We start from the raw sequence: 26,239 nt of genomic DNA, 5'->3' as shown, positions 1-26,239 counted from the left end.
TTGCAGATGACATGATTTTCTATACAGAAAAGCCTAAAGGCTGCACAAGAACACTACTAGAAACAATAAGCAAATACAGTAAAGTTTCTGAATACAAAATCAATATTCAGAAATACATAGCATTCCTATACTCTAATAATGAAGAGTAAGAGAAAGAAGTGGAAAAAATAATCACTTTGGAATTGCAACAAAAAGAATAAAATTTCTAGAAATAAATCTAACAAAACGTGAAAGATCTATATAATGAAAACTACAAGACCCTATTAAAAGAAATGGAAGAAAATACAAAGAAATGGAAAGATATTTTGTGTTCTTAGATTGGAAGAATCGGCATAGTTAAAATGACCATATTACCTAAAACATTATACAGATTTAATGCAAGCTCAAAAGGCCCCAATGTGCAAAGCCATCTGAGAACAAAGAACAAGGTTGAAAGCATCATTCTTCCTGAGTTAAACTATACTAGAAAGTGACAGTAATCAAAACAACATGGTATTGGCAGAAAACAGACACACAAACCACTGGAACAGAATTGAGAGTCCAGAAGTAAAACCATATTTATATGGGCAAATAATTTTCAACAAAAAAGCCAAAAACATACAGTGGAGTAAGGAAAGCCTCTTCAATAAATGATGCTAGGAAAACTGGTGAGCCACCTGCAAAAGGTTGAAACTAGACTCTTGTCTATCACCACATACCAAAATTAACTCAGGATGGATGAAGGACCTGGATATAAGACCTGAAACAATAATCTGCATAGAAGAAAATAAGAACTAAACTCAAGGACCTTGGACTTAAAGAGGATTTTATGAATTTGGCCATAAAGGCAAGAGAAGTAGAAGCAAAAATAAATGATTGGGACTACGTCAAACTAAAAATTTCTGCTTAGACAAGAACCATCAACAAGGTAAAAAAGAGAACCATCTGAAACTGAAAATATATTTTCAAGCAATGCCTCTGATAAAGTTCTAATCAAAATATACAAAGAACTCATACAACTTAATAACAAAAATAAATAAATAAAATAAAAATAAAAATAAACAAGATTGATTTAACTAGACAATGGGCAGAGGACCTGAGCAGACACTACTCTCTAGAGGACATACAAATGGTCATCAAATATATGGAAAGATGCTCAACATCACTAACTATCAGAGAAATGCGAATCAAAACCACAATGAGATACCATCGCACACCTGTTAGATACCTATAATCAACAGACAAGCAATAACAAATATGGGAGAGAATGCGGAGAAAAATCCTCATATACTGCGGGTAGTACTGCAGATTGGTACAGCCACCATAGAAAAAGACATGGAGATTTCTTTAAAAAAACTATGAATTGATCTACCATATGATCCAGTAATCTCTCTACTGGGTATTTACTCCAAAGACTCAAAAATCCATATCTGAAATGATATTTTCACATCGATATTCATAGCAGCATTATTCATGGTGGCCAGGACATGGAAACAACCATGAAACCCTATGATAAATGATTGCCTAAAGAAACTGTGGCACATATATACAATTGATTATGATTCAACCATAAGAAGAGGTGGAATACTGCCATTTGCAACAACATGGATGGACCTTGAGATCATCATGCTAAACAAAATAAACTGGACAGAAAAAAGCTGAAAATCACATGATATCACTTATATGTGGGATATAAAGCTAATAGCAACAAATGAACAAGGTAAACTCATGGTCATGGACAATAGACTAATGATTACCAGAGGGTATGGGCAAGAGGTGGATGTACACAGGGTAAAAGGGGTTATATATGTGGTGACATAAATCTAACTATGAGAAGTGAACACAAAGTGTAAATATATATATATATATATATATGCCTTACTATTAAAGGGTACTGCTGAAACTTATTGGATTTCATTAACCAAAGCAACCACAAAATAAGTCAATAAATTTACTCAACAGAAATAAATAAATAAATAAATAGATGTAAAACAAACAAATAAAAGTAAAATAAAAATTTCACATTTCTCTTTTTTTCCTTTTTTTATATTATGGTGACATTGGTTAACAAAATCTGTAAGTTTCAGGGGTATATTTTAACAGTAAGTCGTGTGTGTGTGTGTGTGTGTGTGTGTGTGTGTATTTCATCGTCGTTCACCACCCATAGTTAGATTTCTTTCTTTCACCTCATATTTGACACTATTTACTCCATCTACTTCCCCACTTGCCCCTTTTCTATTATCCATATACGTGAGTCTTTGTATTTTTGTCCTGTTCATTTGTTGCTTTTAGGTTTATATCATATAAATGATATCATGTTAAAAACCTCATATTTTAATTATTATCCTAAATATAATACACTGAACGCATTACTAAAAAGGCACAGAATAGCAGATTGGATCAGAAAACAAAATCAACCATATTCTGCCTTCAAGAGACACACCTCAGCTGCAAGGACAAATGTAGCCTCAAGTTGAAAGAGTGGAAAACAATATTCGAAAAAAACAGCATCCAGAGAAAAGCCATGTAGCCATATTTATATCTGATGAAATAGATTTCAAGATATAAAAAGGTAACAAACAACAAAGATGGGCACTTCATAATGATAAAGGGGACAATATATTATAAAAACATAACTTTTATCTAACTCTATCTCTATCTCTATCTCTATCTCTATCTATCTCTATCTCTATCATCTCTATCTCTATCTCTATCTCAAGCAGTAGCTCTATATAGATGCTCCCAACACAGAACACAAAAATAGATAAGGCAAATTCTAACAGAACTAATTTGAGAAACTGACAGAAACATAGAATTGGGTAAGTAAATACCACACTGTCACCTATGGATTGATCATCCAAAAAGAAAATCAATAAAAAACATTATCTTTAAATGACATATTATATTAATTGGAGATAATCAATATTTATAGAGCCTTTCATTTGAAAATAGCAGTTTAAATATTTATTAATGCACTTGGAACATTCTCAAGGATAGACCATAAATTGAAACAAAACTACCCTCAACAAATTTAAGAAGATTGAAATTATATCAAGCATATTCTCTGAAAATAAAGCTTTGAAATCAAATGTCAACTGTGAAAAGAAAGCAAAAAAATATATAAATTAGTGGAAATTAAGTAACATGCCACTGAAGAATGACTGGATCAGAGAAGAAATAAAAAGAGAGATTAAGAGATTCATAGAAACAAATAGTATGAAAGTATAACATAATCAAACATTTGGGACACTGCAAAAGCTATAATAACAGGAAAGTTCATATCATTATAGGCATATGTCAAGAAACAAAGACAAGCACAAATAAAAAACCTAACATAACACCTTTAAAAACTAGATAAAGAGGAACAAATGAAGCTCAAAGTCAGCAGAAGAAAGGAAATAATAAAAATTAGAGCAGAATTAAATAAAATTGAGAACAAAAAAAAAACAATAAAAATGAATTGAACAAAGAGCTAGCTCTTTAAATAGATCAATAAAATTGATGAACCCTTATTAAAGAAAAACTTATTAAAGAAAAAAGAGAAAGGACACAAACAAACAAAATCAGGGATGAAAGAGAAGATATGACAAGTATCACCAAAATACAAATTTTCATATAACAATACTATGAAAAATTATATGACCAAATTGACTTAACTAGAAGAAATGAACAGCTGTTTAGAAATATGCAACCTTCCTATACCGAAACATAAAGAATTGGAAAATCTAAGCAGACTGATCAATAGTATGGAAATTGAAGCAGTCATCGAAAATCTCCCAAAAAGTAAAAGTTCAGGACCAGACGGCTTCACCAGTGAATTCTACCAAACATTCAAAGACGATTTAATAGCAATTCTTCTCTAACTTTTGCATAAATTTAAAGAAGAGTCAATACTTTTTAACTCATTTTATGAGGCCAAAATTACCCTGTTACCCATCCTGGTAAAGATAATGCACACGAAAAGAAAACTATAGACCAATAAAGAACACATGTGAAAAATCCTGAATAAAATACTAGTAAATCCAATACAATGATACATTAAAAATATTATATACCATGAATGACTGGGTTTCATCCCAGTGGTACAAAAATGGTATAACACATGCAACGATTAATGTGATACACAACATAAATAAAATAAAGTATAAAAATCATATGATCATAACAATAAAAGCAGAAAAAGTATTAGATAAGACACAGCACCTATTTATGATTAACACACTTAATAAAATGGTTACAGAAGGAAAATACTTCAACATAATAAAGGCTTATATGACAAGACCTCAGATAACATCCTACTTAATAGTGAAAAACTAAAAATCTTTCCTCTAAGGTCAGGACTAAGACAAGATTATCATCTATTACCTCTGTATTGAAAGTCCTAGCTAAAGTAATCAGGCAAGAGAAAGTATTGGAAGATATCCAAATTGGGAATGAAGAAGTCAAACTGTCACTTTTTGCAGATAACATGCTTCTTTATACAGAAAACCCTAAGACCCACTTAAAATATATTTAAATAATAAATGAATACAATAAAGTTTTAGAATACAAAATCAATTTTTCAAAAATCCATCATATTCCTTCTATACACCAACAATGAATTTTCAGAGAAAAAAAATTCTGTTGCAATTGCGAACAAGAGAATAAAATGTCTAAAAATAAACTTAAAAAGTATGTGAGGAAACTATACAACAAAAACTAAGACATTATTACAAGAAATAAAGAAGAGCCAAAGAAATAGAAAAATATCCTGGGTTCATGGATTGGAAGAATCAAAATAGATCAAATGATGTATTACCTAAAACATTATACAGATTTAATTGAATCTGAATCAAAATTTCAATGGAATTTTTTAAATAAATAAAACAAAAAAATCATCAGATTTGTATGAAAACACAAAAGACCCCCAATAACCAAAGCAATCTTGAAGAAAAAAAAAAGACCAGTGGTAACACTCTATCTGAATTCAAATTAAACTACAAAATAACGATAACAAATGGCATTGTATTGGCAGAAAAACAGACACACAAATCAATGGAAGAGCATTGAGAATCCGGAAATAAACTTCCATATATATAAGCAAATAATTTTCAACAAAAGATCCAAAAACATAAATGGAGAAAGGAAAATCAGTGATACTTAAAAAATTGGAAAATTCTATGTAAAATTCTATGTGAAAAGATGAAACTAAATTGAAATTAGCTCAAAAAACAAAGGACCTGAATACAAGACCTGATACACTAAATGCACAAAAGAAAACATTGTTACTAAACTTCTAGACCTTGGATTTAGAGAGAATTTTATAAATTTGACCTGAAAGACAAGAGAAGTAAAAGCAAATATACATGAATGGGACTATATCACACTAAAAGGCTTCTAGACAGCAAAAAAAAAAAAAAAAAAAATTATCAAGTCAAAAAGGCAATCATCTGAATGGATGAATAAATTCGCAAACAATGCCTCTGATAAGGATGTAATATCCAAAATATATGAGAAACTCATACAACTTAACAATAAATAAAACAAGCAATCTAATTAAAAAATAGGCAGAGGACTTAAAGAGACAATTCTCTCAAGAAGATATACAAATGGCCAACAGACACATGAAAAGATGTGTAACTTCACTAGCTATTAGGAAAATGCAAATCAAAAACACAACGTGATACTACTTTCATACCTGTTAGAATGGTTATCATCAACAGGACAAGTAATAAATGTTGGAGTGGTTGTGGGGGGAAAGGTATGCTCATACACTAGTGGATGGGAATGTAAATTGGTATAACTACTATGAAAAACAGTACGAAGTTTCCTCAAAACGTTAAGAATGGAATTAGTATACGACCCAATAAGCCCTCTTCTGGATATTTACCCATAACACCTGAAAACATTTATCTGCAGTTATTTGTGCCTTGATCTTCATATCAGTATTATTCACGTTGGCCAGGATGTGGAAGTAACCAAACTGTCCTATGAAAGATGATTGGATAAAGAAGGGGTGGTACATATATACAATGGAATATTACTTGGTCATAAGAAAAGATGAAATACTGCCATTTGTGACAAATGAGTGGATTTTGAGGTAATGACGTTAAAGAAAAAAGTCAGACAGAAAATGTTGAAAACCATATGAAAAATCAAACTGAAAGCAATAAACAAATATGACAAAGAGAGACTCATGGAAATGGACTGTAATTTTTGGTTACCCAGAAGGAAGTTGGAGGGGGAGGTAAATAACAGTAAAGGAGTCAATTATTTGGTGAAGGAAGGAAATTTAACTTTGGGTGGTGAACACAAAATGAAATATATATATGATACATATATAATTATGTATGTGTATATATATACACACACATACATACACACATACATACGTGTATATATACATATACAATATATGAAATTTTGAATTGTACATTTGCAACTTATTTGGTTTTATTAACCAATGTCATGCCAATAATTTTAATTAAAAAAAATCAACCTAAACTTACATCTAAAGGATCTAGATAAAAACAGCAAAGAGCTGAAAATGGGTGAAGGAAAACATAGCAATTACAGTAAAAATAAACAAAATAGAGTCTAAAACTCGATACAAAATGTCAATGAAATCAAAAGCTGGTTCTTTGTAAAGATAAACAAAATTGATAAACCTTTAACCAGACTTTTTAAATTAAGAAGAAAGAGGACCCAAAGACATAAAATCAGAAATGAAAGAGAAAAAATGACAACAGACACCATGAAAATACAAAGGGTTATAAGAAAATACTACAACAATTATATGCCAAACAAATTGGACAATTTGAAAGAAATGGCTAAATTCCAAGAAATGTATAATCTTATCAGACTGAATCAAGAAGAAACAGAAAATCTGAATAGACTGACTACTACTAAAAAGTTGAATCGGTATTCAAAAAAATTTTCACAAACAAAAGTCCAGAACTGGTTGGCTTCAGAGGTGAATTTTGCTAAACATTCAAAGGGAATTAATACCTGTACTTCTGAAACTATTCCAAATAATTCCAGAGGAGAGAAGGCTACCAAGTTCATTTTATGAAGCCACCATTACCTTGATTCCCAAATCAGACAAAAATATTACCAAAAAAAAATTATAGGCCAATATCCCTGATAAACATTGGTGCGAAAATTCTCAAGAAAATATCAGCAAACAAAATGTAGGAATACATTAAAAAGATCATACACCATGATAAAGTGAGGTTTAGTCCCAGGATCCAAGATTGATTCAACATTCAAACATCAATTAATGTGATACGCTACATTAACAAATTGAAGAATAAAAATTATACAATCATATCAGTAAATGCAGAATAGCATCTGACATGATCCAGCATCCATTTACGATAAAATCTCTCAGAAAAGTGGGAATAGAGGAAACATACCTCAACATAAAAAAGGCCAGGTATGACATATCCATGGCTAACATCATATTCAACAGGGAAAAGCTATTTTTTCCTTAATATTAGGAACCAGATACCACTTTTATTTAACATGGTATTGAAAGTCCTAGCCACAGTGATGAGACAAGAAAAAGAGAAGGCATCCAAATTTTTATTAAAAAAAGAAAAAGTAAAACTGTCATTATTTACAGATGACGTGATAAAATATATGGATAACCCTAAAGATTCTGCTAAAAAACTAGCAAAATTGAGAAATAAATTCAGTAAGCAACATAATGCGAAATTAGTATTCAGAAATCGGTTGCATTCAGAAAGAGAAATTAAGATGATGATGTAATTTATAATTGCACTAAAAACAATAACATACCTAGAAATAAATTTAACAAAAGATGTAAAAATCTGTACTCAGAAAATTATGTTCTTGAAGAAAAAAATGAAGATACAAATAAATGGAAACCTATACTATGCTCATGGATAGAAAGAATTAACATTGTTAAAATGTTCATAGTGCTCAAAGCAATTCAATGCAATTCTTGTCAAAATGCAATCAATGCAATCCTTATCAAAATGCCAATGGTATTTTTCTTTGAACTGGAACAAATAATCCTAAAATTTGTGTGGAACCATAAAAACCCTGAATAATCACAGCAATCATGAGAAAGAAGAACAAGTTAGAAGAATCACACTATCTCATTTCAAACTATATTACAAGGCTATAATAACCAAAATAGAATGTACTGGCATACAAACAGACACATAGATTAATGGAAGAGTATAGACAGCACAAAAATAAATTCACATTTATTTGGTCATTTAATCTATGACAAATAAAGAAAAAAATACACAATGAAGTAAAGACAGTCTATTCAATAAAAAGTGTTAGAAAACCTGAACTGATACATGAAAAATGAAACTAGACCACGTTCTTATACCATACGTATGAATAACCACAAAATAAATTGAAGACTTAAATGTAAAACCTGAAACCATAAAACTCTGAAAATAAAACATAGGCAGTAAACTAACATTGCTCTTAGTGAAATTTTTTTTCTGATGTATCTTCTAGGGCAAGAAAAGCAAATAGGACAAAATAAGCAAATAGGATCACATCAAACTTAAAAATTTTTGCACAACAAAGGAAACCATCAACAAAATGTAAAGACCACCAACTGAATGGGAAAAGATATTTGCCTATGCTACATCTGATAAAGGGTTAATATTTAAAATTTATAAAGAGCTGATACATCTCAACACCTAAAAAACAAACAATCCAATTTAAAAATGGGCAGAAGACCTGAATAGGCATTTCTCCAAAGAGGATAGACAGATGGCCAATAAACACATAAAAAGATGCTTGATATCACTAATCATAAGAGAAATGCAAATTAAAACCACAATGAAATATCACCTCATACCTATCAGAATGGCTATCATCAATAAAACAAACAAACAAACAAAAATAGTGTTGGTGAGAATGTGGAGAAAAGGGAACTCTCGTACACCGTTGTTGGGATCACAAATTGGTACAGCCACCATAGAAAACAGTTTGAAGGTTCATCAAAAAATTAAAAATAAAAATAAGTCTGACAGAAAAAGTTAAGAAGCATATGATTTTATTCATGTGTAAAATATAAAACTGAAAGCAACAAATGAAGAAGACAAACAAAAATTCATAGACACAGACAACAGTTTAGTAGTTTCTAGACAGAAAATAGGGAGCAGAGGTAGATAAGGATAAAAGGGGTAAACTATATAGTGACAGAAGGAGATTTGACTTTGAGTGGTGAACACACAGTGCAATATACAGATGATGTCTTATTGAATTGTACACTTAAAACCTATATATATATATATATATATATATATATATATATATATATATATATTGCAATGTACAGATGATGTCTTATTGAATTGTACACTTAAAACCTATATATATATAGGTTTTAAGTGTACAATTATATATATATATAATTTTATTAACCAATGTCACCCCAATTAATTTAATCAAAAATAGAAATAAGACAAAATGTCGAGTACATGTGATTTTACTTATATGTAGGATATAAAACTGAAAGCAACAAAAGAACAAGATAAACAAACAAAAACTCATACAAACAGAAAACAGTTTAGTGGTTACCAAAAGGAAAGAGGGGAAGGAGAAGGGAAATAAGGTAAAAGGAGTCAAGTATATAGTAATGGAAGAAGATTTAACTTTGAGTGGTGAACATACAATTCAATATACATATGATAGATTATGGAATTATAGACTTGAAACCTATATAATTTTAATAACCAATGTCACACCAATAAGTTTAATTTAAAAATTGAAAATAAAACTACCTATGACTCAGCAATTGCACTTATGGTTATTTTTCTACAGAAAACCAAAACACTAACTCTAAAAGATATATGCACATCTATGTTTATTGCAGTGCTATTTACAATAGCCAAGATATGGAAGCAACTTATGTGCCAATCAACAGATGATTGGAAAAAGAAGTTGTGATATATGGACCTAGAGGGTATCATGCTAAGTGAAATAGGTCAGAGGAACAAATTCATATGATATCACTTATATGAAAAGCTAAGGAACAAAAGAAACAAACAAACAAAAAATCTAAATGAAAACAGACTCCCAGATATAGAGAACAAACTGGTGATTGCCAGAAGGGAGAGGGTTAGAGGACTGGGAAAAAATGGTGAATGAATAAAGTACAAATTAGTAGTTACAAAAACAGTTACAGACATTTAGAGCATAACATAAAGAATGTAGTCAATATTATTATAATGGTTGTGTGTAGTATGGTCCTTATATGCAGTTTTACTACCATCTACCTTTTCCAAATACCTTGTCTGTACTTCTGAATGTATGCTTGTTGAGATAATGAGTAAATATATGTGTTCTTTCTCCTTCTTGAAAATACAGGTGTCTTCTGAATGCAATATTTTTGTTCATATCTACTGAGCTATTGATGCATGAAAGCCACATTTGTATATAGAGTTGATACTTATGTGCACAATAACTGAGTGTGTTTGGAGTGTGTGTGTGTGTGTGTGTGTGTGTGTGTGTGTGTGGTGTACTCATATCCATATGGGTAAAGACCATTCTAATTTTTAGCTGAATGACTTGTGTTACAGCACTATCTCTCCCTAGAGGATCTTATTATTTTGAAACCATTCTTCAGAAAGGGAAGAGGACACACACACACACACACACACACACACAGTTGTCCCCTCACCTTTCTCTTTTCTGAGTCTAGTGGGGGAGGATGGCAATGTGTTTCAAGTCATCTACCTCAATCTTCCACTTAGATTGCTAGTTTTTCCCTTAATATTCTTCAGGGATCCTCTTGAGCCCTGGACAAGCTAAATGCTTTCATAAGGGCTGTGTTTATTACGAGATTCCCCGAGGATAGCAAGGAGTTAGTTCATGCAACACCAGTATCTTGGAGGCAGATAGAAGCACAAATAGCTCTTCTACACCTTCTTAAAGTTGAGCGTAGACAAAAACCAGACTTGCACAATTCTAGGTTTAAGGACATTGCCTGTCTCCTCCCAGTCTGCGTTTCTTTTTTCAGTCAGTGCAAACTGACCATCCATGACAAGACTAGGAAAAAAGTCATAGTTACATCACTGATAAAATGGTGAGTTGGAGGAAAATTCTCAGATATTGCGAAAAGGGGAATTTGCCAGCTTTTTAAAGATATATATATTTTAATTTTTCAATTACAGCTTACATACAATACTATATAGTTTCAGGTGTATGTCAGTGATTAGACATTTCTATAACTTGTGACGTGATTACCTTAATAAATCTAGTACTCATCTGACACATAGTAATTACAATATTATTGACTATATTTCTTATACTATACATCCCTATGACTATTTTGTAACTACTAATTTGTATTTCTTTTTTAAATATTATTTTTATTGTTTAATTACTGTTGGCATATGATATTATATTAGTTTTAAGAGCACATCATGGTGATTAGATATTTATGTAAACAACACAATGATCACCCCAACAAATCTAGTACTTATTGACACCATATATAGTTATTGTAATATTATTGACTATATTCTTTATGCTATATAAAATGATCTTCATGATCATTTTATAACTACTAATTTATATTTATTAATGATTTCCCTTTTTCTCACCCACTCCCTAATCTATCTCCCATCTGCTAGCCATCAAAATGTTCTTTGTATCTATGAGTTTATTTCTATGTTGTTTGTTTTATTCTTTAGATTCCACATGTAAGTGAAATCATATGGCATTTGTATTTTTCTGTCTGACTCCATTCAGCACAATATCTTCTAGAGCCATTCATGTTTTACAATGGCAAGATTGTATTCTTTTTTTTTTAATGGCTGAGTGAAAAAGTAAAATGAAATAAAATCTTGGTCAGCTCTTAATTTATTATTATAAAGGGATTCTTAAAATTTAAATAATTGATTTTTCATAGTTTTTATTTTATTTATTTGTAAAAAACAGTTTGCCTTCTTTGAGCTTATGATAAGTAGTGTGGTTGTAGTTGGGCAGTGAACATGATACATATATAGATTGATTTCAATTATTCTAAAGATTTTTATAGAATCTATGTATATTAAGTCATAGGGAAAATTTTAGAGATTCAGAGGTATTGAGGTATGTAATATAAGTTGTCATGTTATTTTTAGATTCTACTGTAAGAATCCACTCTAGGCAAAATGAGCCTGAGTCTCTAAAATTGCCTAGTGGTCTGCTCTCTTGAAGATACCTCAATTTAATGCATCAGCTCACCTCTATACCTTTAAAACTTCAGAATCCAGGTGTGCCCTTGCTTAAGAAACAGAAAGAAAGACAATGGCAGAAAAAAAGGACTATGTTTAGGTGAGGAGTGGTGGGTGAAATATAAGTATATGAACACGTGCATGTGTTTTTACCTTAGATGAGGGCATAGGCTGATAAATGTGATGGTGGTTGCAGTTTTAATGACTGTAACTCCTTAGAAGTCAAAGGAAGATTCCACTTCCCTTCATAGTGTCATGTGAGGAAAACATTGTCTCTTTTCCCTATGTTGATTATTCAGAACATGAACATTTATCCTCAATTTGAGATCCTTAGATAAACTACATAGATTAGTTTTGTTCAAAATGATTCCCATAGAAGTTAATCCACTACCCATGGTCTTGGAAAGTTATACAAGGTGTAGAGCACCAGGAATATGAAAAATGTTATTTTCCTGAAGTTTTTAAAATCTATTCAGAGTGGAAACTAAGAGGTACAGAGGGGGTCACTGCATAACAGCTAATTGTCCTGTCTTGCTACAGACTTGGGAACTGCAATGCATACAGACCTGAAGCATATTTGTTCCTAAGATGTGCCGAGGAAAGGGAAATGGACTAAAATTATATCCCTTTAAAATTCATTTCGAAGAGTGAAAATATGTTTCTCACCTTTAGAAAATGTCTTGCCATTGGCATTTCAGGACCGTTATGTCCATATCTGACCGTTATGTGTGTGTGTGTGTGTGTGAGATATATATATATATATAATCTCACTACCTTTATCTCACTTTGGAGATTTCTGGGACCCTCAATTTGACCAGCCCACTATCCACAGAGTTAGCATGAAAATTGTTTTAAACACCTCCATTGCCATGAGTCCTTTGATTGCATTAAGTTTTCTCCCTTGCCTCTTATTTCTCCATAAAGAACAGAGCAGATCCTTTTCTAACTCCAGCAAATAACTGGGATCATTTCTCATGACCTATTAAGAAAGCCATCTGTACCCTCCTTGGGAAATCAGAGCCAGAGCCTTCTGCTCCTCTCCACTGGAAGGCTCATGGGGATGAAGTTATTCCTATTGACTGTTTCAGGATGAAATCAAGCTTTAAATTCCATATATATCCTTCACAGCCATCTGACATTGCTCCCCATTAAATATCACAAGGGTAAGTTTGGTAGTGAGTGACACTGGAGATTGAATGGACCTAAAAGCTGTTTTCAGAGAGTGAAAAGCTATGATTTGAGAAAGTAACAAGACTTATCCTTTGCAGCTCTGGGAGACAGAACCAGAACCCACACATGTGGCATTAGGTTCCTCATGAGAAAGCCCTGCAACTCCCAATCAGAGATTCCTTTTTTTAAAAAAACGATGGCTGTGTTTGTAGATATTTGTAGTTCCTAGAGAGAATCAGGCAAATGTTAGGTGAATACTTGGATCTATGCATTAGATATGCACAAAATTGGCAGGTTCCTTATAGCTGTAAGAGCCTGTGTTTCCAGAGATAAACATATCCCTTTTACTTATTGAGCTGTGTGCGTGTGTGTGTGTGTGTGTGTGTGTGTGTGTGTGTGTGTGTGTAGCTAATATGATAGGCTCTTAATTACGAGAGTTTATGGAATATAGCCTTTTTGAGAAAAATCATGATTGTAAGAGTCAGTAATGTTTAGAATTTTGTTCAAACCAAGCTAAAATGTAAAATGATCTGTCCTTCTTGCACTTGCATTATTGTTCCATAGAAGAAATTAAACTGAATAAAATGTAAGATAACCAGGGATTAAAGCTTGCCAGCAACTAAAACATTATTATCAATAAATTGCTACTCTGCCACCATTTAGTTGTTTTACAATGGAAAAAATCACCTAAGCATTATGGAATTCATCTCCCTTATATGAAAAAAAAGATTGAACTAAAATCTCACTGGTTCTAAGAGTTAAAACCACAATGAATAGCTAAGAGTTGGCTACAAGTAACAGTGAGGTGGTTTAAAGCTGTAGCTAGGAAATATGTTTAAGGTTGAGAGTATTGGGATCTTTATTTGGCTCTTGGGTCTCATCTGGCATTTTAGTTCTTGACTCCCTAAACATATTTTTCTCAAATAGGGTGCTTTTAAAACTGTTTTCAAGGTACAATTTAATGCTCAAAAGAAGAAGAAAGCATAACCAACTCATAGATCATCTTCTACTTACTTATATTGAAAAGACAATGAGAAATAAAAAGAAATTTGAGCATTCAATTCCTCTTTTAAATTCAAATACATTTAACTTTTTTGTTTTTATGAATTAAATTTATTGAGGTGGCATTGGTTAATAAAAATCATATGTTTCAAGTGTAAAATTCTATAATATGTCACATGTATATTGAATTTTGTGTTTACCACATGAACTCAAATCTACTGTCACTATATATTTGACTGACTCTACATCCCTCTCATCTACTCTCTCCTCTGATAACCACTTCTATGAGGGGTTTTTTTTGTCTCATTTGTTGGTTTCTTGCTTTCTGTTTTATATCCCACATATGAGTGAAATCATATAGTTCTTGACTTTTTCTGTATGACTTATTTTGCTTAGCATATTCTCAAGATCCATCTCTATTATCACAAATGATAGTATTTTATCTTTTCTTATGGCTGAGTAGTATTCCATTGTATATATGTACCACAACTTCTTTATCCAATCATTAAAGGACATTTTGGTTATATCCATGTCTTGGTCACCACGAATAATGCTCCAATGAACAAAGGGTACATATATCTTTTTGACTAAATTCTTTCAAATTTTTGGATAGATACCAAGAAGATTTAAGTTTAGTTATGTCACTCAGCAACTAGCTTTGAGACCTTGAACTAAATATTTAATATCTCTGCATCGAATGGAAACTATGACATTTGTCTTAGCCAACTCCCTTGTTATGAAGATCAAATGAAATAATGTGCTTTCAGATGTTATAAAGTGTTTTGCAAATTTGAGATCATGAAAATGCTGCCATACATTCGGCACATCCTCCTCAGGTTTCTTTTTGTAGAACTCATGTTTGAGGGAAGGCTTTTAACTATGTGAGCCTTGCTCTCTTCCTCATGCATCTGCCACATGGACTGTCTAAATGGTCTTGGGAAGCTAGTAGATGTAACTCAGCCAATCTAGCATTGGAGATTCAGAACCCAGACTCCTTACTATATTTATATTGTATGTGACTTTTGGCAAAGCATTCTATCTCCTTATAGTTTAATTTATCATTTATTAAAATACAATAATTATATATATACACACAAATATATATATAAAGAGAGAGAGTTTTAAGATCAAATGTGATCATACTGCACTTCCAATTGTTTCGATGACTACAAAGCTCAAAGCTAATTTTCATGTTTAAATGATAAAACTGCTCAGTCATATGTTCTTGATATCACATCATATCTTCCTTTTCTCTATTTCTTTGCATCTTAATTTTGCACTAATCTGGCGGTACTGCATCTATTTGACCCCCTTTACCCTTATCTACCTCCACCCTCCCCCCCCCTGCTTTTTCTCTGGTAACCACTAAACTGTTGTCTGTGTCTATGAGTTTTTGTTTGTCTTGTTCATTTGTTGCTTTCAGTTTTATATCCTGCATATGAGTAAAACCAAATGGTTCTCAACTTTTTCTATCTGACTTATTTCACTTACCACAAAATTACTCAATCATAAGATGAAATACTGCCATTTATGACAATGTGGATGGATATTAAAATTATCTCATTGCGGTTCGATTTGCATTTCCTTAATAGGTAGTAAAGTTGAGCATTTTCCATCTATTTCGATAGATTATATAATATGTTCATTTAGCTAGAGTGAGACAAAAGTGGAATTTGGATGTACTTTTTATTTCAAACTTTTAATCAATTATTCTATACAATGGATTGGATCAGATGAAAGTCTGTTCAAATTTGTTCTCTGAGAACTTGTTAAATATATCAAATTTGCTATGAATTTTGCTAAAATATCGCTTCATTCAAGCTTTATAATCTTGTTAAATAGGTTTTAAAAAAGGAAATAACAGGAAGATTCCGTCCATTTTACAGAGTCATACAAATTACACCTGGAGATGAACATTTGAGTTTCCTGCCTTCTTTCCATATGCAGTAGATGGAGATGTCTTGCCTATAGAGAAAGGATGGTATAATGAAAGCCAATCTCATATGCCAACAGTGATATACTGGAAAAGCATTGAACTTGGAGTCAGGAGAGTCCAATTTCATTTTGTGTGACCTTGGACAAATTATTTCTAGGCCTAATTTGAAAAATATATATAAACTCCTTAATATTCATTTTTTTAAAAAAAGTTTCAGTTTTAATCATAATTTAGGAGGAAGTGAAGATATAAAGCAGGAGGGCTGTTACTATGATAAGGCTATTGGTGGTGGGTTTTATCAATGTCGATAACCATAGGTTGATACTTGGGACATAGAAGGAATTTACTTTTCTGTGCCCACAGCCAGTCATGATCACCAAAATTCTGGAGACAGACAATCAAACCGTGACAACACATTTTATTCTCCTGGGATTTCCAACACAGCCAGGCTTTCAGCTTCTCCTCTTTTTTTTTTTTCTGGCAATCTACCTGCTGACACTGCTAGAGAACTTTCTTATCATTCTAGCCATCCACAGTGATGGACAGTTGTGCAAGCCCATGTACTTCTTTTTGAGTCATCTTTCTTTCCTGGAGTTGTGGTATGTCACAGTCATCAGCCCCAAAATGCTGGTAGACTTCCTCAACCATGACAAGATCATTTCCTTTAAAGGCTGCATGACTCAACTTTACTTCTTTGTGACCTTTGTCTGTACTGAGTATATTCTCCTTGCTGTCATGGCCTTTGACCGCTATGTAGCCATTTGTAATCCGTTACGCTATCCAGTCATTATGACCAACCAGTTTTGTGGTACATTGGCTGGAGGATGCTGGTTCTGTGGACTCATGACTGCCATGATTAAGATGGTTTTTATAGCCCGGCTTCATTACTGTGGCACGCCACGTATCAATCACTACTTTTGCGATATCGCTCCACTCCTCAATGTCTCCTGTGAAGATTCCTCACAAGCTGAGCTGGTGGACTTCTTTTTGGCCCTCATGGTCATTGCTATTCCTCTTTGTGTAGTGGTGTCATCTTATGTCATTATTATCATGACTATTATCAGGATCCCTTCTTCTCATGGCCGCCGAAAAGCTTTTTCCACCTGTGCCTCTCACCTGGCAATTGTAATTCTCTTCTATTCCACAACACTTTTCACTTATGCTCACCCCAAGCTTATGTATACCTACAATTCCAACAAAGTGGTATCTCTTCTCTACACTATCATTGTCCCACTCCTCAACCCCATCATTTACTGTCTGAGGAACCGTGAAGTAAAGTCAGCCCTCAAGAAGACCATACTTTGTAAATACACTGGACCTAGGGAAAATGGGCCTTTGAGTAATTAAAAAAAAATTATAGTATCTCTTCAGGCTTGAATCAGGAAATGATTACTACATATTTTCTCCAACATTCTTGCCTTGGGGTATCAATCAACCCTCAATACTTTAACATTGCTCTCCCATGTGTTGTCTGTGTGCACACAAACTGTGTGTGTATGCACAAATGGCTAGAGAATTATATTTCAAAGAAGTAGTCTCTACTTCTAGGACAGCAGAAAAGTTTAAAACATTTAACAAAAATTATTTGTTATAAAGATTAAAGGAATAAGAGGAAGGAGGGAGGAAGAAAAGAGGAAGATAGATACTTTCTTCATATAACTAACCAAAATAAATTTCAAAAAGGATAAGAGTTTAACATAAAACAATATTTCTACTCTCAAATTAGGGAAATACTTCTTAACACACTATTTAGCCTGGAAAAGTAAAATAAAAAGATAAAAATAATGTAACGAATAATGTATAAAAGCTTTTAAAAACAGCAGATAAAATTTATAACAAATAAGAAGTGAAAATATTTACTATGTATATAATCATATATGATATCCTTAAATAGAAAAAAATAAAAATTAAATAACTTGTAAAACTTTCTTAATGAAAAAATTATCGAGAATGGTGGTCCCCGACCTTTTTGTCACCAGGGACCAGTCAGTGCTCATATGAGAATCTAATACCTGATGATCTGAAATAGAGCTGAGGCAGTGGTGCTAGTGCTGGAGAATGGCTGCAAATACAGTTTAAGTGTTGTTTACTTGTCCATCTCCTTCTGTGTGGCCTGGTTGCTAACAGGCCACAGACTAGTACTGGTATGTAGTCTATGATTTGGGGACCCCTGATTAAGAATATAAATATAATAAACAAAATGATGTAAGTAGTTGTTATGGTTTAAATTGTGCCTTCCTCAAGAAAAATATATATTGAAGTTCTAACATCTAATACCTCAGAATGTGATTTTATTTGGAAATAGGGTCTTTACAGAGGTTATCAAAGTAAAATGGAGGATATTAGGGTAGGCCCAAATTCAATATGACTGATGTTCTTGTAAAAGTGGGAAATTTGGACACAGACATGCATAGAAATAAGACAATGTGAAGACATACAGGAAAGAAGATGGCCATGTTACTGGAATAATGCATCTACATTGGGATAAAGCTCAGAAATGCCAATGATTGTTGGAAAATGCCAGATGTTTGAAGAGGCAAAGAAACATTCTTCACTAAAACTATCAGAGAGAACATGGTCTTGACAAAACCTTGATTTCAGACTTCTAGGCTCCAGAACTCTTAGACAATATATTTCTATTGTTTTAAGTCATCTAGGTTTGAGTACTTTGGGTAGCCCTAGGAATCTAATATATTAGCCAAAAAGCCTCAGTCATATTTAAAACAAATATTTTAAAAAATTTGAATACCATTAAGATATCCCAACTTTTCAATTGGTTATTGCTACAAAAAATATTACTCATTGTGGGTAACATTGTAAAGAAATAAGAATTCTTATCATACATACTGCCTGTGATTGTATAAATTATTTCAAACTCTGAAAGTCCATTTGCAAATATTCAGTCCCTTTGGCTCTATAATTTCAAAATTAGGGATCTGCATTAAGAAGGTAATTCATGAAGTTGTAATAAACACAAATGTTCAATTAATCATTTTTAATAAAATATTAAAAACAATGGAAATAGCCCAAACCAGAGGAAGATGTAAGTAAAATATGGTTCTGCTATGAGGTAAAATATTATGTGGGTAGTAAAATGTTTTCAAAAAAATAAGGGTGATATTCAATAATTATAACATCAATGAAAGGGTAGAATGTAAACTTATATGGCATAATTTTAATCTTTTAAATATGTATTTATAAAATTTAACTATTTAAAGGTAAATAGATATGTATATGTGTATATAAAAACAAATTATTTAAGTAAATCTTAAGTAATGCTTTACGATTATTTTCTCCAAGGTTATGATTTATTTTATATTTTTTTCTGTAATTTCTAAAAGTTCTATAACATGCATTAGTTTTATAATTATTTTATGCATAAAATATTACCTACATCAAAAACAAATTCCTGGTATTGTTTTTGTTAAATACGCTCTTATCACTTAAACAGTATTAGTAATACATATTTAGTAGATTACAATACCAGATTATAACCTATTGTTTAGGAGGTTTCTTGGAAGTAAATATCACCACTCTAATCTCTGATTAAATTCTTAAACAAGTTGAGAAATAAAGCAAAGAAATAGCAAATAGAGATAGAAAAAAAATCTATATTATCTATGATTAGGTTGGAGGAGGTGGTTTAGAAGTGTGTAACAACAGGCTTTCTATTACCAAACCCCCAGATTTGACTGCTACACCCAATCATCCAGCATTATCATACACCTTCAGGTGTCCCTACTAGTCTTTTAGCTTCCCGTCACTTGGTTTCAAAAGAGAATTTGGAATGAAGTACTCTCCTTTTCATGTTCCACAATAATTTGACCTTGTTTTTATACACACATTTTTTCCCCAACCACTTGTAAAGAATTTTTTAGCACATACATTCAAAAGTTGATAATAAAGCTTGGATATAAATTAATAATAATAATAATAAAAAGTTAAATGAAAGAACCAGAACTCGATTACGGATGGCCAAATCTGCAGTATATCATTCTGGCTGAAGACATTAAGAAACTAGTATACTGTAATTCACTCATTGAATAAGTTTATTGAGTATCTCTAGTAGGTCAGACACTCTATTAGGAATTATGATAAACTTTTTATTATGGTTAAATATACATAATGTGAAAATTTGTTTTAACCATTTTAAAGTGTTTAAGTTAGTACAGTGTCATTTAGCACATTCACATGCAACCATTACCACCATCTAGTTTCAGGCCATCTTTATCACCCCAAAAGGAAACTCATTAATCAATCACTTCCCATTACCTGTCTCCCCTCAACCCCTGGCTATCACTAATCTGTCTTCTGTCTCTGTTGGATTTGCCTGTTCTGGATATTTTATATATAAAGAATCATACACTAAGTGGTCTTTTGTGTCTGGCTTTCTTCACGTAACATAATATCTTCAAGATTCACCCATGTAGTAACATGTATCAGTATTTATTCCTTTATATGGCTGTAAGATACTCTGTTTTAGAGATATACCACATTTGCTTTATCCATTCATTAGTTAATAGACATTTGGGTTGTTTTCACCTCCGATTATAGGAAATAATCTTGTCATAAACAGTTGTATACAAGTTTTTGTTTAAATGCTTGCTTTAATTTTATTGAGTATATACCAAGGACTGAAGTTGCTGGCTTATAAAACATTTCTATGTTTAACATTTTGAGGAACCATGAAACGATTTTCCACTGCAACTGCACTATCTCACATTCTCACCATCTATTTATATGGGTTACAATTAGGATATCACAATCTATCAAACTTGTCATAAACTTCAAGGAGTCCAGGCATCATCCACATAGCTAATGATACATGCTGATATATAGCCCAATTGGGTTTCCAAGAGGAAAATAGATACCAGAAGACAAAATAATAGAGGTGGTAACTTGTGCTTTTTTAGATATTTTACAGTAAAAACATGTTTGGCTAGAGCCATTGTACATTCAATCAGCCTTTCCTAGTTTTCTAGGGGTATGCTCAGAAGCGGTAGGCCCAGTGGCAGAATCCCTGAAGACCGTTATGGGAACAGATGTTCAGACAGGGATTTCCAGTTATCTTCTAGATTCTCCCATTCACCTTTCTGAATTGAATAAAAAAAAAAAAGTCATCGTCTATTTAAAGAGAGCTTGTGGACCAATTTGTTACTTGAATAATGGGTTAAGGCTCTCCAAAAGTCAATTCCTCCATGAAAGGAATATGAACACTTGCAAAACTTTTTCAAAATCTACTTTTTCAGAACTATATACATTAACCAAATGGTGGCAAAGATGAAAGGAGCATTCATCTAAGAAAAATAACTGAATCTTTCTAAGAACAGTGGGCTCTGAGGCATTTTAACTTGCCATATTCCCAACTCTCTCTCAAGTTCTACGACATTCTTAAATACCAACCACCTAACAATAAATATAGCTGTGAGTACCAGCATCTAATTAGGCACTAAAGATGGTAGAATGATTTTGAGATCTACCAAATCCCTGTTCCCAGAAATGTGTCAGATCTAACTTGTCCACTATTCTCTGGAAAACTCTGCTCTCTGGGCATTTTTTAATTTAACCTGACTCAGGGCTTGCTCATAATGAACAGTCATTTTTCCTGGAGCAATAGTTAAAAACAAAACAGCCAATAACCACTGTTTAGCATATAGATACCTAAGACAACAATATCAGGTGGGGCAAAAAAAAAAAAAAGCTGACTAAAAAATTGTAAAGGAAATTTTTCAAACTTGGATATCCATAAAGAGCATAGTCCGTAAGAATCTAAAAATATATGCAGAATATACAGGGCTATGTGTATGCTCAGGAAAGATCTGAGAATGCCTTAATCTTTTACATTTAACAGATTTAAAAAATCTGCACAGGCAGGGAATAAAAGCTAAAACAGAGTTGTAAAAAGCTTGCCTGAGTGTGCAAAGAGTGCAAAGAGTGTCTATAAAAACCAGTGAAGGTTGTGGCTAAGTTAGACAGAGGGCTGAGGGAGTCTCAGACTTTCATCTTAAGAAACCCACACATGGGCTTGCTTGCTGATAGACTCACTCACTCTGAGCTCCAGAAGCAGCTCTGAAGGTGCCAGGAAAATATGGAGAGGAACTGAGTTGTCTGGCTTCAGGGCAAAGGCTGCAGAGGAGCTTTCTCCCAGACCAGAGTGCTGGCAAAGGATATTTACTTTTGTTTAACACTCCCCTGCCCAGCTTGAAGACCAAGGCAGGCACTATATCTGAGTCTCCATTCATGTAGCTAACACTGGTCACCCTGCCCTGGTGATTCCTTGAGACCTCATCCCTCCCAATATGCAGGCCCATCAACCTGCTTCCAGTGGCTTTTCCATACAAACAGGTTATCTTGAGTTATGCCACAAAATTTCCTAAAATTTCTCAAAGCTTTACAAAACTAAAACAAGTTGCATCTTGACATGGCATGCCTGTAGCTCTTCCTGAGCAGCCCTAAGCCAGGCATTATTAACAGCTGGCCTAAGTTTGTGGCTTAGCTTCTCAAGGCACTTCTAAGTCCATCATGGGTGGTAGCCATCTGTGGATTGTCTGGTGGCTCATGCAATGTAGCCCCGGCAGTGCATGGGATGAAGATGGGATTGGCCTATGGCAGGGCCCTTCTCAGGAGGCCTCAACTTGCACTCCCAGTGGCTGGATTTGGTTTGAGCCTGAGTAACACCTGAGATCACATCTGAGGACAACACCCAAAGGGCAAACTGATAAGGCATCAGAGCCCTGCTAAAGCAAATCAGCACCTGTACAACAGCTCCTCCATTGGTCATGGAAGTCATCACAACTAATTGGCCCAAGGATCGGTCTTTTTCATTGACAAGCAAACAGTAACCAAGGTTTGACTATGACAGGAAGACACATGCTCACACAACCCATACAAGGGACGTACATGAAGCACCCATTTCAAGTGACCAGGGAAGTCTGTGCCAATAGAACCCATAGCACACCTATTCCATAAGGCCATTCAACGAAGACCAGGAGACATAGCAGCCTTATGTATTACATAGAAACAAACACAGGAAGGCAGATAAAATGGAGAGACAAAAAAAAATTCCCAAATGACAGAACAGAAAAAAGCTCCCAGAAGAGAACTATACAATATGGAGACAAGCAATCTACCAGAGCAGAGTTCAAAACACTGGTTATAAGGATGCTCCATAACTTATGAAAAGAGCAGACGAACTCAATGACAACTTGAACAAAAAGATAGAAAACATAAAAGTGGAGATAGAAAACATAAAAAAGAACCAGTCAGGAATTAAGGATATAAGAACTGAAAGGAAGAACATCTTAAGAGGAATTAACATTAGATTAGATGAAGCAGATAATTTAATAATTAATTTAGAAGATATGGTAGCAGAAATACCTAATCAGAACAGCAACAAGAAATGAACACACAAAAAATGAGGATAGTTTAAGAGACCTTCGATACAACATTAAGTATACCAATATTCGCATCATGGGCATACCAGAAGAAGTGGAGAGAGAAAAAGAAATTGAAAACATATTTCAAGAAATAATGGCTGAAGACTTTCCTAACCTGGTAAATGAAATAGACATACAAGCCCAGGATGGGCAGAGTCCTAGGCAAGAGAATCCAACAAGGTCCACACCAAGACATATTCTCATTAAAATGCCAAAAGTTAAAGACAAACTGGGAATATTAAAAGCAGCAAGAACAAGGCAGTTAGTTACTGACCAGGAGCTCCCACAAGACTGTCAGCTGATTTCTCAACAGAAACTTTGCAGGCCAGAAAGTTTTGGCCAGAAATATTCATAATGAAAAGCAAGGACTACAACCAAGAATACTCTACCCAGCTAAACATCATTAGAATCAAAGGACAGATAAAGAGTCCAGACAAGAAAAAGTTAAGGGAGTTCATCATCATCAAAGCAGTATTACAAGAAATGTTAGGGGAACTTCTTTAAGAAGAAGAAAAAAAATGATAAAAAAGTGAATAATAAAATGGCAATAATTGCATATCTAGCAACAGTTACTTTAAATGTCAACGGATTAAGTGGTTTAAGATAAGGTGTACAAATGGATAAGAAAATAAGGTTCTTACATAAGTTGCCTACAAGAGACTCACCAGATCAAAAAACACACAAAAACTGAAAGCAAAGGGATTAAAAGAAATGTTTCATGATAATGGAAACAAATATAAATCTGGGGTAGCAATACTTATACTAGACAAAGTAGACTTTAAAACAAAGGCTATAACAAGAGACAAAGAAGGATCCAGTTATCTCACTCTGGGTATTTGAGCAAAGAAACCCCAAACATTACTTTGAAGGAATATTAGAATTCATGTATTCATTGCAGCATTATTTACAGTAGACAAGATATGGAGGCGCCTTGGGTGTCTATCAATGAGTAAATGGTTAAAGAAGATATTAACTCAGTCATAAAAAAGATTGAAATCTTCCCATCTGCAATAACATCGATGGACCTAAAGGGTATTATGTTCAGTGCAGTAAGTCAGACGGAAAGACAAATGTCATATGTAGAATATAGAGAACAGGGTAAACAAACAACAGAACCAAGATCATAAATACAGAGAGCATTTTGAAGGCTGTGAGATTAGGGGAGTGGGAAGAGGAATATGAGAAGGGGATTAAGAGTTACAAATTAGTAGTTAAAAAATAATCATGGGGCTGTGAGTATAGCATGAGGAATACACTCAGTAGTATTGTAATAATTATGTATGGTGTTGGATGGGTACTGGAATTATAGATTGATCACTTCATAAGTTATATAAATGTATAATCATTGTGTTGTACTTCTGAAACTAATATATTTTACCTCAACTATAATTTAAGAAAATCAAAATATAAAAAATGTTTAAGTTTTGAAAAGAAAAGTTTGTTAAACAGAAAAATCTGTCTTGTTTATTCTTCAGTTAATTTTCAAAACAAATAAATTAAGTTATCTATTAATAAAAATTGAGAGCATTTGTCTTTAGAAGGGCTGACCTACAAGATACTAAAGGTTAAACACACAATGCTATGTATGTATGTATGTATGTATGTATGTATCCATCCATCTATCTATATATCTATCTGTCTATCTATATATACATACATACACGCACATGACTTACTGTTGAATTGTAAAAATAAACAGATAAAGAAATAAAAACATTCAAATTATAAAAAGAAGAAAAATAAATACTAAAGATTAGAGAAGAAATTAATTAAATTAGATATAAAGACTAGACACAATAGAGAAAATTGCCAAATTTAGAAGTTAGTTCTTTGAGAGTATCAACAAAATTGGCAAGTCTTTAACTACGCTTGCCAAGTAAAAAGAGAGGAAGCCTCAAATTACTAAAATCAGAAAAGAAAAAGTGAAAATACTATTGGTATACAGAAATAAAAAAGATTAAAAGGTAGAATTATGGAAGAGCCCAGACAAAATGGCATAGATGATAGAGGCTTTGCTTATCCCTCTTGCAACCAAATCAAAGTTGTGATGGAAACATGGAGCAAACAGCAAGCAGAGTGCCTGAGGTCTAGATGAACCGAAGCCCTACCACTAGGGAGAGAAATAAGATATCACCCTTCAATGTTAGAAGGTAGAAAGGGGTTAAGATGCAAGGCTGTTGGTCCTGGAGAGTTGAATGGGTCAGCTGCAGCTGCCTCTTAAAGGGAATGAACTTTCGCTGTGATGAACTCACTGGTTCTGAGCACCAGCACCAGGTTGACCGATCGAGGTGCACCAGGGACTTACGGGGAGACACAGAGTTGATGGAGTGAGAGCCAGAGGTGGGGCTTTCTCCTAGGCAGAAGTGCTGGTGGTATCCATTGTTTCTCTGTTGAGCCCTCCCTCATCCCAGTGTGTGGATGCAACACTACCATAGCTAAGATGTCACCAAACTGGACAACAGGGGTTGCTCTGCCCAGAGGACTCCTTGAAACTCTGCCTCCTCCAACTCACGGCCCTACCC

The 26,239-nt window shown here is 33.3% G+C and overlaps 1 protein-coding gene and 1 pseudogene across 1 annotated transcript; one reads left to right on the top strand and one right to left on the bottom strand.

Annotated features, from left to right (window-relative positions):
* The window catches only part of LOC107502714, an 80,241-nt pseudogene that overhangs the window by 22,186 nt on the left and 31,816 nt on the right, over window positions 1-26,239 (bottom strand).
* LOC107499725 (olfactory receptor 6Y1-like) lies at window positions 16,651-17,628 on the top strand. The gene has a single exon (XM_016124194.2). The coding sequence runs from the start codon at window positions 16,651-16,653 to the stop codon at window positions 17,626-17,628; it is 978 nt and encodes a 325-aa protein (XP_015979680.1).

This window comes from Rousettus aegyptiacus, unplaced genomic scaffold, assembly GCF_014176215.1.
Source record: "Rousettus aegyptiacus isolate mRouAeg1 unplaced genomic scaffold, mRouAeg1.p scaffold_m13_p_17, whole genome shotgun sequence".
In the NCBI taxonomy this organism is placed as follows: domain Eukaryota; kingdom Metazoa; phylum Chordata; class Mammalia; order Chiroptera; family Pteropodidae; genus Rousettus; species Rousettus aegyptiacus.
Note: the sequence above shows the minus strand (reverse complement) of the source record. Positions and strands in the feature narration are given on the sequence as shown.